We start from the raw sequence: 17583 nt of genomic DNA on the forward strand, positions 1-17583 counted from the left end.
CTCATTTACTAGAATATTTCATGTCCTGCATGAAATATTGTATTCTCATTCTTAACAGACTTTTGGCTTTCTTCCACAATTTTGATCTTTTTAAAGACATTTTTTTATTATTTTAATTCCATTTATATCCCACCCTTCTCCGAAGACTCAGGGCGGCTTACAAGCTTAGCAGTAGCCTTCATTCTATGTATATGCCTGCTTATTAGGGCTTTCACACACACACCCAAGCGGCATTATTACAAAGTCAGCTTAATTGCCCCCAACAATCTGGGTCCTCATTTTACCTACCTCGGAAGGATGGAAGGCTGAGTCAACCTTGAGCCTGGTGGGATGCGAACCTGCACTAATTGCAGGCAGCTGGTGTTACTTAAGGAGGCATTAGCCCACTGCTCCACCAAGGCTCTGTTATTATTAGGATATAACGGTTTAAGACTGGGGTGTCAAACTGCCAGCCCACGGGCCGGTTGCATCATGTGGAGGCCGCACCCACCCCAGCTCCGGCAATGCGAAAAAAGTTGCGATACATGACATGGCAAGTTTGACACCCGTGCTTTAAGACCTTTTCCTTTTTTTATTTCAGCTATGTTACTTCCGTTATCTAAACTTACTAAAGATTATTCAGTTTTAAACAATCTAATTTCTCATAATTATCACCTATCAACATGCAATCCTTTTTGAGAATGTCTCATGGCAATCATATTGACCAGAAATCCTGGTCAGAGTACACCTTTGATGTTCTGTAAGACTTCCCCCTCAGAAACATTATTAGTTTTTTACGAATGGTAACATGGTCTATGAAGTATACCTTATCGCCCTTTTCCTCGGGTTCATCTTCATTAAGAAATTCTCGTTTGGGGTATGGAATCTGGCAACCAGCAAAAACACTAGAACAGAAGAATACAGTGGAATTGCACCAGTATATGTTAGTTTACATTCACTTAAAAACATAGCAGAGACCAAATAAAATTTTGGACATCTCTAGCAGCAATGTGATGAAATTAAAAACATTTGCTTCTATTTTAATATGGACATATTCACACAAACTATGACTGGTAATCACTAATGTCTTTCTTCCTGAACTAGTCATGGTGATTTCAGATTGAAGTTGAATTATTTTAGTCTCCTTATTTTAGGCTATTTCAATGTACATGTTAAAAGCAACTCAGAATTTCATACCCTCTGTGACAACTATAGATCTCTTCCAATTGGAATTTGATTCCATGCTTACAACATGGACACATGGAATTTGATAGGTGGAACTGACGGTGAGGAATCCAATGTGATTCTCTTGTCACATAGACAAATCACTCTGTCATCAGTTTTAAACTGATGCCTGCCGTAAATCTGCAGTGATGGAAGATCTGTTAGAATGTTGCTATGAGGGATTGATAGATCCATTACAAAAATGTAGACTGTGACAATACTGTTAAAATGCCATGGCAGTGATGTGTAACATAGTCCATGTGTTTGTCACTATTCCTCTTAAACACTTCTTGCCTCTCACAAAGCTAAATCAGGCCCCCCAATTTAACAATAAGTGTAGAATTGTAGAGTAATGATATGCATAGGGTATTACCTGAAATGCAAGTGAAGGAAATATTAAGACATGTTAGAACTAGAATAGAGTGAAGTCCATTTTAATTTTTATGTCAGATTTATAGCATCAGCCTGGATTGAAGCAGGCTAGAGCAATTGAGTAAGATTTATTACTAATCAGAACAAAAGAATTCTACAGCTACTCTACTTTCAAATACAGTATATATACAGACAAATTAAGATGGGAAGGTTCTGCTTTTTCCCCATGTACTCCTTCTTTTATGACCTGGAAGAAGGGTCAGACTGAGCCTGTTGATTATTTTGAAAATAGCTAATAGACCCCTTATCAATCTGAGAATCCAAACTTACATTCTGTTCTACAGCAGGGATGCCCAGAATTTCATTTTGGTCATAACGTTGAGGCATCACATGACTGAATTCAATTTTACAACCATTTTTACGATAGTCATAAAGCAAGGCACCATGGTGGCTAAGCAAATCATGTGGTTGTTAAGCAAATCCAGCATATTCAATGGGCGCTATTTGCTGGAAAAGTGCAAAAAAATTCACAAATCACAGTCATGTGATGGCAAGACACTCTAACTGGTTGTAAATGGGACGCCAGTTGCTAAGCACCTCAAATGTGATTACTTGAGCTTGGGAATGTGGTGGTGTAGTAGTCATAACTTGGAGAATAGGTTGTAAGTAGCTTTTTTGAAGTTCGTTGTAACTTTGGCCACTCATTAAGCAACTGGTCATAACTTGTGGACTGCCTGTACTTTTCTAATATTTTGCAGCAAACAAACAAGATAGCTAAAAAAAAGAATTTAATTCAACTGTTTTTGTTTCAGCAATTTATATGCATCAGAAAATATGGGCAGTAAATCAACAGTAATTCATTATAAAAAAAGTACTGATTTTTCCCAATTCCTTCAAAAAACATCAACCAAAAGCACTAACAATTAGGTATTGGTAACAAGATGCTCATGGCATTTTGTTTATAATTCTCTCAAAACAGGAAGGCTATAATTATCTTTTATGGCTCTATATTAGTCATTTCAAATCAGTTGAAAAACACTAGGTGTGTATAGCATAAGAAGAATTATTGGTTTGAAGTTTCTATCTAATTTAGCATTCATTTCAAAAAGTGTTCTTAACGCAATTTTAGCATTACTGCTGCTTAAAAAGGATTTAGCAAATAATATTATTTTGCCCATCAATAAGCCTTTGTCACCTCAATGAACAAAACAGATCTAGTGTACTCATCTTTTAGGATAAAATTTAAGTAATTTACAGTGCAGTCCATTCCATGTTTACTCAAAATGAAGTTTTGTATATTAAAAGGATTTAATACCCAGTAAGTGGGTTAGGACGCTGAGCTTGTCGATCGGAAGGTCGGCAGTTTGGCGGGTCGAATCCCGAGTGCCGCGTAACAGAGTGAGTGCCTGTTACTCGTCCCAGCTTCTGCCAACCTAGCAGTTCGAAAGCACGTAAAAATGCAAGTAGAAAAATAGGGACCACTACGGTGGGAAGGTAACAGCGTTCCGTGCGCCTTTGGCGTCTAGTCATGCCGGCCACATGACCACGGAGATGTCCTCGGACAAGCGCTGGCTCTTCGGCTTTGAAACGGAGATGAGCACCGGCCCCTAGAGTCGGAAACGACTAGCACACATGTGCGGGGGAAACTTTACTTTACTTTACCTAAGAGTATAGAAATTGAAGCAAACTTGGGGGGAAAAAACTAAGAAAAAGCTGATAATAATGTCATGTAAGGCATCTATCACCTCTGCAGTATTTCCTCAGAGGCTGCAAATTGCAATGAAATCTTTCACTAGCAAAGAAATGTTGATAAATGACTGGAGTATATTCTGTCTATTTCTACATTCAATTCAGTTTAAATATAAATGTCCTTCCCATGCACACCACTCTAAGAATGGAATCCTGGATATGTCATTTTAAATCCAAATGTGGGCTCCATTATAAAAGATGAATCTTTTATCTTATATAATAGATATTTCAGAGACATAATCAAACACACATTATGGCTACTATTTTATTTTTTATAACTTTAGAGAATTATTTGGAGAATAAATAATATTATAAAATAAATAATATTCCAAAGACCAGGAAAATAAACATACTCTGATGTAGGCAATGGGTCTTCCTGGAAGTAAGGATCCTGCATAGCTTGCTCTGAGGTAATTCTTTTAGTCGGATCCATAGTCAGAAGTTTTTGAAGCTGCAAAGAAGCCAGTTTATATGAATTTCTCAGTAAAACTCAACGACTAGCATGACCAATAATACTAAAATGAAACAAATGCAAATAAATTTATGGGATTCTATGTACAGAAAATATGTATCATATAGTGATAAAAATGAGAAAAACTAAAATATCGAGGTCTCCCTTATATTGATCATAGTCCAGCACAAGAAGGGGAAACAATTCTGGCAGGCAATCTAATCTAATCTAATCTAATCTAATCTAATCTAATCTAATCTAAATCTTAATTTCTGGAGAAAAGAGGAGCTATAAACCTAACAAATTAGTTAATACATGAATTATTAATGTCAACGTTGGCAAAACTTTAAATAATATTAAAATTACTAGGAGAACTGGCCACTAGAAAGAATTTAGGTTTTTTTATGCATTATATTTTAGACCTGTACATTAAAAAACTCAGCTTCTGACATAATAAGGGTGACATCTTATCCTTTCCCTGAGAGTAAACCTCTCTGAATGGGGTTTACTTCTGTGTAGAATGTAAAAGACTGTGCTGTTAACTTTACAAAGCGAAAGATGACTTCAGCAGCAACAAAGTTTTCTTCTACAGCTATTTGATACTAAGAATGTAACTTATTTAAAGAGAAAAATAAAGCTTCCATGTCACTTACCAAAAGGAATACTTTGCTATCAGGCTTGACTTTGTGTTTCTCCATGTATTTGAGGAGGCTACTATTGGCGTATCTGAAAAAAGAAACAAAGAACAAAATCAAAAGAGTAAGGCAGCATCAAAAGTTTTTTAAAAAAGTTTTACTATATGTTAATTACATTTCATAAGCTTTTATTTCCTGGTGCATACAACGAACCCCATGCAGATAGCAGCGGCAGTTTTTATTAATATACAGGTGCCAATCCCATTTTATCTGAACACTAGATAAAACTAATCTTGAAATAGGCTCTACTGTGGAATATTTAAAGCAGTTATAAAGATACACTAATCCAGGTTTCTCTAATGTATCGTAATGTGTGCCTGCTATATATATATATATATATATATATATATATATATATATATATATATATATATATATATATATATATATATATATATATATATATATATATATATATATATATATATATATATATATATATATATATATATATATATATATATATATATATATATATATATATATATATATATATATATGTTTTCTGAGGTTTTCGCGGGTATTTGTATGTGGATCTTTGGTTATTCGGGTTTTTCCCCGCGTAGAACTAAAGTTGTAGGCGCAATGTTTCGACGGAATCCCATCCGTCATCATCAGGCTGGTGGCTTTAGCTTCCTTCTTCTGGGAGAAGCATGTGGCCAGCCCATCCACTCAGAACACACCCCCACCCAATCAGAACACACCCACCATTCAAAACACACTCCCACCCAATCAGAACACACTTGGTCCCCCACCCAATCAGAGCACACCTCCACAGAACACACCCCCTCTGGCAGTTTAAAAAAGAGGAACAAACAGCCACATGCTTCTCCCAGAAGAAGGAAGCTAAAGCCACCAGCCTGATGATGACGGATGGGATTCCGTCGAAACGTTGCGCCTACAACTTTAGTTCTACGCGGGGAAAAACCCGAATAACCAAAGATCCATATATATATATATATATATATACTTCAATTATACTCCTTTTTAACAAAATCTGAAATGACTAATAAACCTAATGTGAAAACTTAATTAAAGCATAAAAGCAATAGGCAATAGAAGCCAAGGTAATAAAATAGATATAGAGTCTGATAACACCTTCAAGACTAATCAACTTGATTGGGACGTAATCTTTTGTGAACAGCAGCTCACTTTATCAGATCCACAGAATGCAAGCCCACATTATGGATCTGTGGACGTGAGTTGCAAGAAAGCTAATGCCCAATAAAAGCAATTAGTTTTGAAGGTACCATTATATTCCATGACTACCTTGTGTCCATTGAGTTATACAGATCTTCTCCCTTCACCAAAGTTAATGAGATAAAAAATTAAAATTAAAATAGGAGCAAATATTCTAAAAATGCAGATGAAATCCTATCGAATGTTCAAGAAAAGTAAGATAAGATTTGGACTATTGTATATGGCTTGCAAAATTCCATTGGAACAGCTGCAAGGAGATACAAAAAGAAGTGCAGATTTTAGAGACCAGATATGGTAGTACGACATAAAATAACAGGATTGTCTATGTTAAGGAATGGAATGTGATAAACTGAACCTTTGTTCTATTCATCAATCCAAATTCCAAGAGGCAGTAGAATATCTGGAGAAGGGCATCCAATGAAGATTTTATTTGCCAGGCCCATAGCCTAATAATCAGCATCTGTGATTCTTAAAATGTTAAAGATGATGGGAACTGAAGCTGAGCAACCTATGTGAAGGGCACAAGTTGCTACATGTTGATATGAGTCTGAAAACAACAGCAACTCTCTCAATAATGATATTATTTATTTATTTATTTATTTATTTATTTATTTATTTAGTTAGTTAGTTAGTTAGTTAGTTAGTTAGTTAGTTAGTTAGTTAGTTTTCTATACCGCCCTATTCCCGAAGGACTCAGGGCAGTTTACAGGGCAATATTTAAAAGACAATATAAAATTAAGATAAAAAATAGAATTAAAAAGAATTAAATTAATTAATAGCCTAACAATAAGGCAATGTTAAAAATTTGAAACTAAAAACCCCCTCAGTCCAGGCCAGATAGATCGAAAAGCCAGATTTTCAGGTCCCGGCGAAATGAGCACAGGTCTGGGGCAGTCCGGAGTTCCACAGGTAAATCATTCCAAAGGGCAGGCGCACCCACAGAGAATGCCCTCCCTCTGGGGATCACCCGCCGGCATTCCCTGACCGGTGGCACCCTAAGGAGGCCCTCCCTATGGGAGCACACAGGACGATGGGAAGTTGATGCTGGCAGCAGGTGCTCCCTAAGATAATCCGGGCCCATGCCATTTAGGGCTTTATAGGTCATCACCAGCATTTACTGTCCCTATTAGGGTTCCTGTTTCTGTTAGGACCTGATTCACAAGTTCTAAACACAGCAACTAAAAATTATCCATTAACTAGATTACTGGGGGGGGGATCTTTAAAGGGAAGAAATCTTTAAAGTCGACCTAAGCTTGGCTTTGATACTGATCGCAAATCCTTTGGTTGATCATTTATTCATGGGGATGCAGGCAGCAGGTATCTGCCTTAATAAGCCACTAATTTGCACCTGGACTGTGGCTGCTGACCCTCAAATTCCAAGGGAAAAAAATGACCTTACATGACAGAAGGCTGGGACATAGAAAGCACTTGTATTTTAAGCCTCAGGATGGAATTTAAAAATACAATCCTTGCTTACTGATGCCTTCTTTAGCCACCATTGGAAGCTACAACAGCCCTAAAAAGGAGATTTATCAGTGGTCCTTGAACATGTGGCCATTGCAGCATTCCTGCAGTTGGGTGATCATAATTTGGACACTTGGTAACTGATGTATGTTTATGATGGTTGCAGCATCTTACAGACAAGCGATTGCTCTTTACAGCTTTCAAAGCGGGCATTAAACAAGCAGTCAATGGTTACGTCACATGCTTAACTGACATTATAAGCTGGGGCTGGTAAGGTGATGTTTTACTTTAACATGACTGTGTTGCTTAGTTGCCAGTCTCAGTTGCAATTGGTAAATGAGGATGCCTATATAGTAGCCATCTTCAGATACAACTCATGATTTAGAGTTATGTATTGTAATAAAAGTCTCAGTATGACATACTCCCTCTTTCTATAAGGAAAAGACAAGTGAGATTTCACATACTCTATAAATCAAATTAGTTTCTTGGTCATACTGAATTTATCCCATTTTCTGCCATTTAAGTTTGACAAATGTGTTTCTGAAATTCATCCCAACAAAGGAAGAATTTGTTACAAACAATCATGATCCTTTCATGAAAAGAAACACAGAGAAGGGTGAAACTTTATGTCCAAGTCTACATTGTGCCTCTTTCTACTACCAAATCTCCAAAATAAAAATAATAAAAACTATATACTGATAATTATATATTTAAAGCATGACGACCAGAATTATGTAACTTACGTTGTTCTTCTGAAATCTTTTTGAAGTGTAGGATATTCTGGCATTTTCCTAATGTCTTCCCAGTCTTTATCTTTGTAAAGTAAAAATTTAGAAAATATTAAAGAAGCACAAGATAAAATACAGCCTATCCTATGTTCTACAGTAACTCGACTCACAACCATTCGTTTAATGACTGTTCAAAGTTACAGTGGCACTGAAAAAAGTGGACTTATGACAGTTTTTCACACTTAAAACTGTTGCAGCATCCCATGGTCATGTGATAAAAATATGGATGCTTGGCAACTGGCATGGATTTACAACGGTTGCAGTGTCCTTGGGTCATGTGAGCTTCTGACAAGCAAAGTCAATGGGGAAGCCAGATTCACTGAACAACTGTGTTACTAACTCAACAGCTGCAGTGGTTCACTTAATAACTGTGGCAAGAAAGGTCATAAAATGGAATAAAACTCATTGAACCACTGTCTTGTTTAGCAATGGAAATTTTGGGCTCAGTTGTGATCCTAGGTAGAAGACTATCTGTACAGGCATATAAATTTGCTGACCAAAAGTCATAATAAAATTGTATTTGAATGGAATACATGCATAGGAAGAAAAATCAATTTATTGAAAACAATTCAGATCAAAGATTTCTTATAATGTTTTAAGAGTCACTGAATCACCTGCAGGAAATCCCATGACACTAAATATGCGATCAAGCTGATCATGATGGAAAGGATTGCTTGTTTTGATGTCTTCCTGCCGACAGTGAAATATAGGTTCTGACGTCAATAGCTCAGCAAATATACAGCCAATAGCCCATATATCTAGGAAACAAAATAAGATATAAAATCTAAATAGCTTTTTAAAGAATAAAATACTACATTTAACTATTTGTTACAGTAGGTGTATAACAGTCAGACAAAAAAAATAACATAGTGATGTTATGACAAGATGAACAAACCATGCATAAATTTCACTTGAGGATCTACTTCAAATGAGTAAGGTATCACCATATTTTTATATAGAAATTTATATTTATTACAGATCCCTTTGCATGAAAGAGTAGACAGAATAGAATAAAATAAAACAGATTAAAAATGCTGTGTAGTGCCCATCCTATTTCACTTAGAGTCATCAGCCTCCTGCATCATTTTGGAGAAACAATCCTGTTTGGGGGCTGGACCATCTCAAGAACACCACAAACACCACAAACTGCCTCCAATTTTCCCAGAATAGCATAACCATGGGAAAGATTCATAGCTCAGAAGAAAACACTACGTTCTACTCCTGCCTCAGTGAATTTCTCACATCCCTAATAGCAATGAATCTTCAAGATTAATTGCATTTGATTGACCCTTTTAAAGCCATTGAAATTAATGCCTGCGTCAATTCAGAAAACTGCCCACTGATCTGCTGATACAGTTCTACAGAGGAATTATTGAGTCTGTCATTTGTACCTCAGTAACTGTCTGGTTTGGCACAGCAACCAAACAAGACAGGTACAGACTTCAACGGATAGGACTGCAGAAAAAAAACATCACCCCCAGCCTGGTTTCCATTGAAGATCTGTATACTACACAAACCAGAAAGAAGGCTGAGAAAATATCTATAGACCTCTCACATCCTGGACATAATCTATTTTCACTTCTCCCCTGAAGACGCTGCTATAGAGCATTGTATACCTAAACAACTAAACACAAAGATAGCTGAGAGTGGAGGTTCAGTCTCCAAGCTTGTGGGTTGGTTTCCGAACATTTAGTTACCAGGCTAGGTAACTTCTTCAGCAGAATTTAAGGGATGCCACTATCAGTGTTCTTCTGCTTATAAGGGCTTCGTGTGATCAGTAGGTGTTGTGATGGTGAGGTCACATCTGGTGAGGGTCACATCAGGTCAGGGTCTTGTGATAGGTTAAATGTGGGTTGTGTCAAGTGAGGGATATATAATTTCTTATCTTTTCTCAATTTCTCTTCTTTCCTATTATCTTCCTCTATGGCTTTTTATGATTTATGATTTATGACCTATTACTTGCTGTTTATATGTACACTGTGAGCTTATTGCACTGGAGACAAATTCCTTCTGTGTCCAATCACTCTTGACCAATAAAGAATTCTATTCTATTCTATTCTATTCTATTCTATTCTATTCTATTCTATTCTATTCTATTCTATTCTACTCTACTCTACTCTACTCTACTCTACTCTACTCTAGCCTAGCCTATTTTACAAAATTAGCAATTTTACTTGCAATCTCTTTCCTAATGATCCCTAGCACAGAATTTGCCTTTTTCCTAGCTGATGCCCAACATCTTTACTAAGTTGTGGCTTCAAGATACTTTTCTTAGTTTTCAGCAATCATGTCAAGGATTAGCCAGGACAGCTGGAAAAGCAAACTGAGAAAATAAAATGCATTTATTTTACTAGGAAAATCTAATACATTTATTTTAATTTTACAAAATCTAGCAGGACTGTTCCCAACTAGTTATAATCTATATCAGTTGCAAAGAAGAAAAAAGTCCTTACACAGTATCCATCTTCTGGGTAATGAACAGCTTGAAGACTTGCTATGAAGTCAGTTTATATAAATGGGTTGGAACAATGCATTAAAAATATGATAGTTTGAAATCCCATGCATTGCCACAATTGGTCTCCAAAACCAACTTCCATGATTCTGCCAATTCTCCCTACAACTCTTTGGCACAGTCAAATATGAATGCTACCAGCCATGTTACTCCAGGAAAATCCCCTTCTGTTGTTGGTTTACCAATATGCAAGTTATAACCCTGTTCTTTTGGAGGCCTGGAGATCTGTGCTAAAAGCTAAATTCCCTTCCCAGAATGAGACCCTCTGGCTCATTAAGAACTTTCCATTTTTATTATATCTAGGTTCAAGACCTACCGGTAGAACAAAGTTTGAAAGGGGAAAAAAGGAATAGACAGTTATTTTCTGAAAGGAATGAGCTAGCTGCTCTCAGATCCTGGATCTCAACAAATGCACGCACTCCAAAACAGATTCACATAACCTAGATCTCAGCCCATAAAACAAAATTATCAAGCCCCAAATAGCTGTTGAGCTAAAGAAGAAAAAACCATGTGGAGTTCAAGAAGTTTAGCACTACTCAGGGGTAAAAACACCTACCTTTTTCACATAAATTGAACTCTTTCTCTCCCACCTGCTTCTCACAAGAGCAAGATCTATACTACAACCAGCCCCACTGGTGATAGCTTGCTGTCCAAATTCACTTGGTAACTGCTGTCTAGAGGCAATACTTGGTATCCAGCTTGGTAATTGCTGTCTAGACTAGAGGCTTTGCTCTTACCTTGTCTTCAGCCAGCCTTAATGGGGGAAAAATACTGAAGACAAAAGCAAAGACAAAATGGAGGTTGTCTTTCCCATTTTTAAAGCCCTGAGGGGATACTGACCTTCTTGATTGGTTTCTTGGCCTCTTATTTTTCTGGGCTTCAATTGTTTCTGCCCATTATCTAGATGAACAGATCTGCTAATGTGTCTTTTTAATCTTTCTGTGTCTGGATCTCATGAAATAGAATTTCTGCACATTCATTACAGCTAATAGACATAGGGTGGAGATATAGGAGAAATCAGACTGCATACCAGCATCATTAGTGTGAAAACAAAATCTAATTTTGAAACTCTGGAAGGGCAAATTTAAATTGCTAAATTGGATACTCGAATTAATAGATTATATTTTCTGAAATGCTTCATTTTCCATGTGCCAGATCAACTAAGTACAAGTTAAAGGAATTCAATGAACCAATATATGAATGAAGGATTTAAATCTCTCCTGTCTCTAACAGTTCAAGGCTTTTTATATGAAGTTTCCCCTAATTTCATCCTCACAACAGTAACCTGATAACATAGGCTGGGCTGAGATTGAGTGACTGATCCAAAATCATCAGTGAGCTCTATGGCCAAGTGCAGATTAAATATTAATATCTGCAGATCAAGCCCAAAGCCTGAGAAGAAAAGCAATTGCTGTACAATATTTCTGAATTTACCAAATTGGATAGAACTTGACAATGAAAGTATATTAAGAAGGAAACTTTCACAGGACTGCTGAAGAAATTGATCACAAGTCTTCTGAAGAGAAATAAAGATACTATGGTTGTACAATTTGTTGTAAAGAGGTGTTTTGGGAATGTACACAAAGCATCTCTCTTTGAACTGTTGAAGCAGTCACATCATTTATTAGGCTCATGTGGCTGCTTCACAAACTTTTCAACAATAATGGCTTGCATGAGTCATGAAGTCCAGATCATGGCACTCTAAGCAATCTTATCCATAGCAAACATGTTCAACAGGTAATCAAGAGTTCAGCTGGGATTTTCCCCCTTTAATTAGTCTATAAAAAGTATTTGAAAAGTCCCTGCAGGATAAAACTGTGAACAATTCAACATTAGTGAAAAATTATTCTTTGTTACCTTCACCCTCCCAAAATAAGCTTGATAATTAGCTTTCACCTCTTTTTGTCCAATTTAGTCCTGTTCAACTGCATTCTATATCTTTGTTTCATTCCCCTTACCAATGACTGCATTTTACATATTTAAAATATTATCTTGTTTCTGCATGTAATTCTGAAACCTCACCCAAAGGGTAGTGGGTGTATCTTTTAAATAAGTAAACAAAAAGAGCAGCAGATGACCCTGGGCCAAGAAAATAACTCGAGAAAATGTCTCAAGCTGCTCCTACCTTCAGACAATAAAGTTAGATGCTGGCAAAAACACATTCAGACTTGCAAGATTGTTATTATAGTAGTCACAGTAAAAATAGTGTTGACCTATATGGCATTGGTTCTAAAGTCTGCTTTACCTTGTAGGGCCAATAGCAACCTTGTTATCTCAAGGTCAGTGTGTGTCTCCCCCCATGTTATCTAGGGCTTGTCTGAGAAATTTTCTCAAATTATTTTCTTGGTCTGGGCTCAAGCCCACTTATCTGACTGTTTCCTTGATAGTGGCTCTTCCTTCTGTCCTTCAAGTCCTCTATGTTTGATTGCTTTCTACAACAGCGAATCAGAAGATATAAATTTCCTATTCCAGTAAGAACTGACAGTGTTGGAGAATGCATTGATCAAGTACAATAGTTTGACTTATTATGAAGTATTTTTCTGGGTATCAGAAGACAGGCCCAATGTTCTCATTTTATTTAGGAAAAGAAATAGATTAACACAGTATATTCAAGTGACCCAAGGGCTGACATGTGAGTTATATTACTGTATTTATGGGAAATTCCCAGTCAGGCAGGGAGAAGGGATCAAACAGCGAACTAGCCTTGAGTCCTTGTGTAGCCACAAGAGGCACAGGTCTGTGCCCCCCATCCCCCCGCGTTCCATGGAACCTTATCTAGTTGTTCCCACTTGGGAAGGCAAGCAGTCTGCAGAGAATCTTGTAATATAGATAGAACACAATAAAGTTGTTGACTTCGACTTTTCAAGAGTGGATTTGCTTGTCTGTGTCTGATGTGGGTAATATCAAATGTTTATACCTTATTCTTCCATTCTCATATGCTTTAGCAATTGCAAGTTGGCTGTTACAGTGGAATATGCAACGAAGAAGAAATTAAATAACACACAGCTGAATTTAAAACATTGAAGGGAAGTAAGTTCCTCTACAAGCAAGGAAGAAATATTAAGTCTAATATTAAGTCTTCTACCAAAAAACATGCTAGGCTCATCTCTAATGACCTTGAGTGGGAACATGAGACCTCTGGAAGTTAAACTGTTCCCATTCCCCTAACTAACTGCTGAAAGAAAGTTAGTATTTTTCAGACAAACTTTGGTTATTTTTCAGTAAAGGACATAGCTCTGGCGTATTCAAGGATAATAAGAATGTTCAGAGTAGACCTATACCGGTAAATGATTTTTTTTCCTGATCTTGGAAGATTAGAAACATAGAACCAATAAGAAAAGAAAGGCAAGCAAAGAAACTGGAAAATCATTCTCTCCCTATCCCAAAGAACATTTAAATATTTCTTAAAAGTACAAGATTAGTGAAACAAGACTATTTTACACATAGAATATTTCTTAACCACTAGGATTCAGGATTTGGAATAGAGGAAAATTACCCATGTCTCATATTTAAGTTCAATATTCTGTACATGTACACAGGATCACATTTATAATAATGCTGCTTTGAAAAGAGCATGGACAACGAGAAAAGAAGCATGACAGAATGGAGATGGGAAATTTTTAAAAAAATTGTTTGGTCCTTCTTTTCCCACATACGTATTTCTGCTTTTAGAAATAAGAATTACTAATACATTTATACACTGGCAAGAGTGTTCAATGGCAGTGTCTCTAAAGCATGTATACTGATTTCATTAATAGATCATAGAAATAGAAATAGAAGAACCTGAATATATTGAAGAAATAGGGGGACCTGAAGGACATTCAGAATTCTGCATTTTTACAACCCAAGTAAGAGAGACTATCTGTGCCACAGGTTCCCTCACTGTTTAGCTGTCTCTATGTCATTCCTGAACATTTTTTTATGTATATTAATCCCTCAGAGAATCATACCCATGGGCTATTCTTTCCCAGGAAAACAATGCAACGCTGAGTGTGGAAAAGGAATGAGAAATAATAAGCCAAGGGAATTAAATATATGAGATAGCTAACAACAAAGGAGGATGATCTCTGACAGCAGTGATGTAATTAATGTAGATAATGGTTCTGCAGGGTTCAGGCAGTTCAGTCAATCAAATAAAATTGATAGATAAAACAGAAGATGGTTACTAAGTGACCATTATAGGAACATGACTTTATACGGCTGCATCAGCATAGTATATTCTTCAACTGTTCAACTCCTGCAAGGTTTTAAAATTATCGGCAAAAGCAAAATCGTCTTCAACCAGGCACCATCAAAATTTGTCAGAACTGCAACCCGAGAATTCTCAAGGGCTGATGCTGGCTGGAGAACCTGGAAGCTGCAGTCCATTTGGACAACCCAGATTGGTGAAAGTAGGCAGAGGAAATGATTTGATAAGAACATTTTGCTCTTTTTCCTGCAGATACAGAAGGTTTCTGGATAGAGATGGCCTAAAACACAGGATCTTTTACACCAGGAGACCAGGAAAGGAAATGGCAGTTGGATACTTTTGGAATAAAAAGCAATTAAGTCTGATAGAAACACAGTCAAAATATTTGTGAAACATCCTCAAATAGTGGTACTTGAAATATGGCATGCTTTAGTTTGTATGAATTAACAAAACTGAATTTTATTTCTGAAATGGAGTAGATAATTTAAAATATTGGTCTATTTAATAGCTTTATAACTCTTACATTTATTCTGCACATTGATAATTCTGATAATTATTGAGCTATATTTTTTAAATCAAAACACTTACCAATTGCCTTTGTGTAGTGCCTTGCCCCAAGTAACAATTCTGGAGCTCTATACCAAAATGTCACCACAACTGGGTCAAGGTCTGCCAGCGGCTTAAGAGGAGAATTGAATAGCCTTGCAAAACCCATATCAGCTGCAAAATAACCAGTATCTGTATTACACCAAACAAAACTTTTCTAAAGTAAATTCTTCTATACTGCTATTCCTGATATTATCAATGCCTGACTGATCTCAAAGCTAGGTGAAGTACACAATCTTACATTGCTGACACATCTAGAACTTTCCTATTGGAACTGTTTGAGGATATTAGCTAGTTTATTTCTTCCCCCCCACACACCTTTTTTTTTGCTTACTCCACATCCCAAACAATGTATTTTCATGTACAATATGCTAACATTGCTGACAATCCTGAACATACTCAAAAATTTTAATTACAAATGCATTTCATCCGTTAGGAGCTACAAACATTCCCTACTGCCACTCCCTTAACATCATAAATTGAACATGAGTGCTTCTGAACATGTATGTTGACTTGAACAACACCATGATTTACTATATTATATCAAATATGTCATAACATAGGCCAAAAGAAATATTCTGGGTAGCTATTAGAAATATAACTGATTTGTGCAAGTCCAAACACTTCATTATTATTAAAACAAATTCATATTCTTGTTCAGATTAATAGACTTGATATAAAACTTATAGTGTCAAAGATTTTAATATCTAACATAAAATACATAAAAGGCTGATGTTCATGACAGTCAGGACCAAAAATATGCTTCATGGCATGCAGAGCAAAAATGAAGCACCTACAAGCATTCAGAAAGTATTCAGAACCCCTTCACTTTTGCTAACTTTGTTATGCTGCAGCCTAATTCTACAGTTGTTGAAATTTATTTCTTTCTGATTAATCTACACTCAGTACCCCATAGTGACAAAGTGAAAAGAGAATGTTAGAAATGTCTGTAAATAAGAGCCTTGGTGGAGCAGTGGGCTAATGCCTCCTGAAATAACACCAGCTGCCTGCAATTAGTGCAGGTTCGCATCCCACCAGGCTCAAGGTTGACTCAGCCTTCCATCCTTCCGAGGTAGGTAAAATGAGGACCCAGATTGTTGGGGGCAATTAAGCTGACTTTGTAATAATGCCGCTTGGGGTGTGTGTGAAAGCCCTAATAAGCAGGCATATACATAGAATGAAGGCTACTGCTAAGCTTGTAAGCCGCCCTGAGTCTTCGGAGAAGGGCGGGATATAAATGGAATTTTTAAAAAAATTATTAAGTGAGACTGATAACGTCTATAAGTAACACAGTTGTTGGTTACCAACAGCTCTGGAACTTTATAGATAAAAAAACAGTACCATGAAAGGATCTGAGCAACACACTGGAAACCAATTTAATCCAAATATGAGTGGTTTTGTACAATTTAATAGGCATCTGACAGAAAAAAAATCTGGCTTCTCTATTTTACACTAAATGAGCTTTCTGAACAATTTACAAATGCAGTTTTGAATAAAGCAAGGCAAATGAGATGTACTGGTAAGGACTGATGTAAAGGCTGATGTAAGCAGGTGTTAAGAATAAAATACAGTTTACACCTTGGTTTGTACTGCTGTTAGGCCTCAAAATGGCAACATTTGGTTAGAAGGGAGTTTAAAAGCATTTATGTTCTATACTAAACACAAGTGAATTGTGTCTCAACCTAGGTGCTACATACATCTCATTATGGAATGTAGTACATTATTACTTTGAGATTTTTTCACATTCACAGTTCTGATTGATGAATGACATTTTTGCAGGAAAAAAGTAGCGTCTGTGCCACGAAACATTTTACTGGCAATTTTGTCTTTTTTTGCTATTGACATAATCAATTAAAAAGCATGTTAAATATAAAAGTATACATTAAAAATGAAACTGGTAAAGCAGGAACAGGTTGAGTCTCAGGTCAGAGTGAACCAGTTTATCAGTATTGATCTCAAAACCATGAAGTGAATGGCCAAATTTCCATTGACTCGAAAAACATGGAGAAAAGGCCTTGAATTTAAATCCCAAAGTCACAGAAAGAGACTTGAATTTCTGTATATTGCAGCAAAAACATCTTTTGTGCAAATATGACTTCATTAAAACTAATAAAAAAGCTAATGTAGTCGTTTAATGTCTATGAATTTTCACAATAAGCAAGTTAATGAATATGCAGTTTAATATCTGGAGAGTAATGATCTATTGCGGTGTCTGGAATGAAGAATCACGATAACTAATAATTAATCTCAAGTAAACAGCTTGTACCATTCTGCTATAAATTGCTCTGTAGAGATAGGCAAGTAACAAATTTTGAGATCTGGCAGGTTTTCCTACCGATCCAAAGAAAAAGCAA

The 17583-nt window shown here is 36.4% G+C and overlaps 1 protein-coding gene across 1 annotated transcript in view; it reads right to left on the minus strand.

The window, feature by feature from the left end:
* Nucleotides 1-17583, minus strand: part of CDK19 (cyclin dependent kinase 19) — a 92575-nt gene that overhangs the window by 13080 nt on the left and 61912 nt on the right. The window contains 6 exon segments of the mRNA XM_081343678.1: nt 806-884; nt 3678-3775; nt 4429-4501; nt 7878-7947; nt 8537-8680; nt 15212-15343. Of these exon segments, the coding sequence (XP_081199804.1) occupies nt 806-884; nt 3678-3775; nt 4429-4501; nt 7878-7947; nt 8537-8680; nt 15212-15343 (596 nt within the window).

This window comes from Vipera berus (assembly GCF_964194415.1).
Source record: "Vipera berus genome assembly, chromosome: 1".
NCBI lineage: Eukaryota > Metazoa > Chordata > Lepidosauria > Squamata > Viperidae > Vipera > Vipera berus.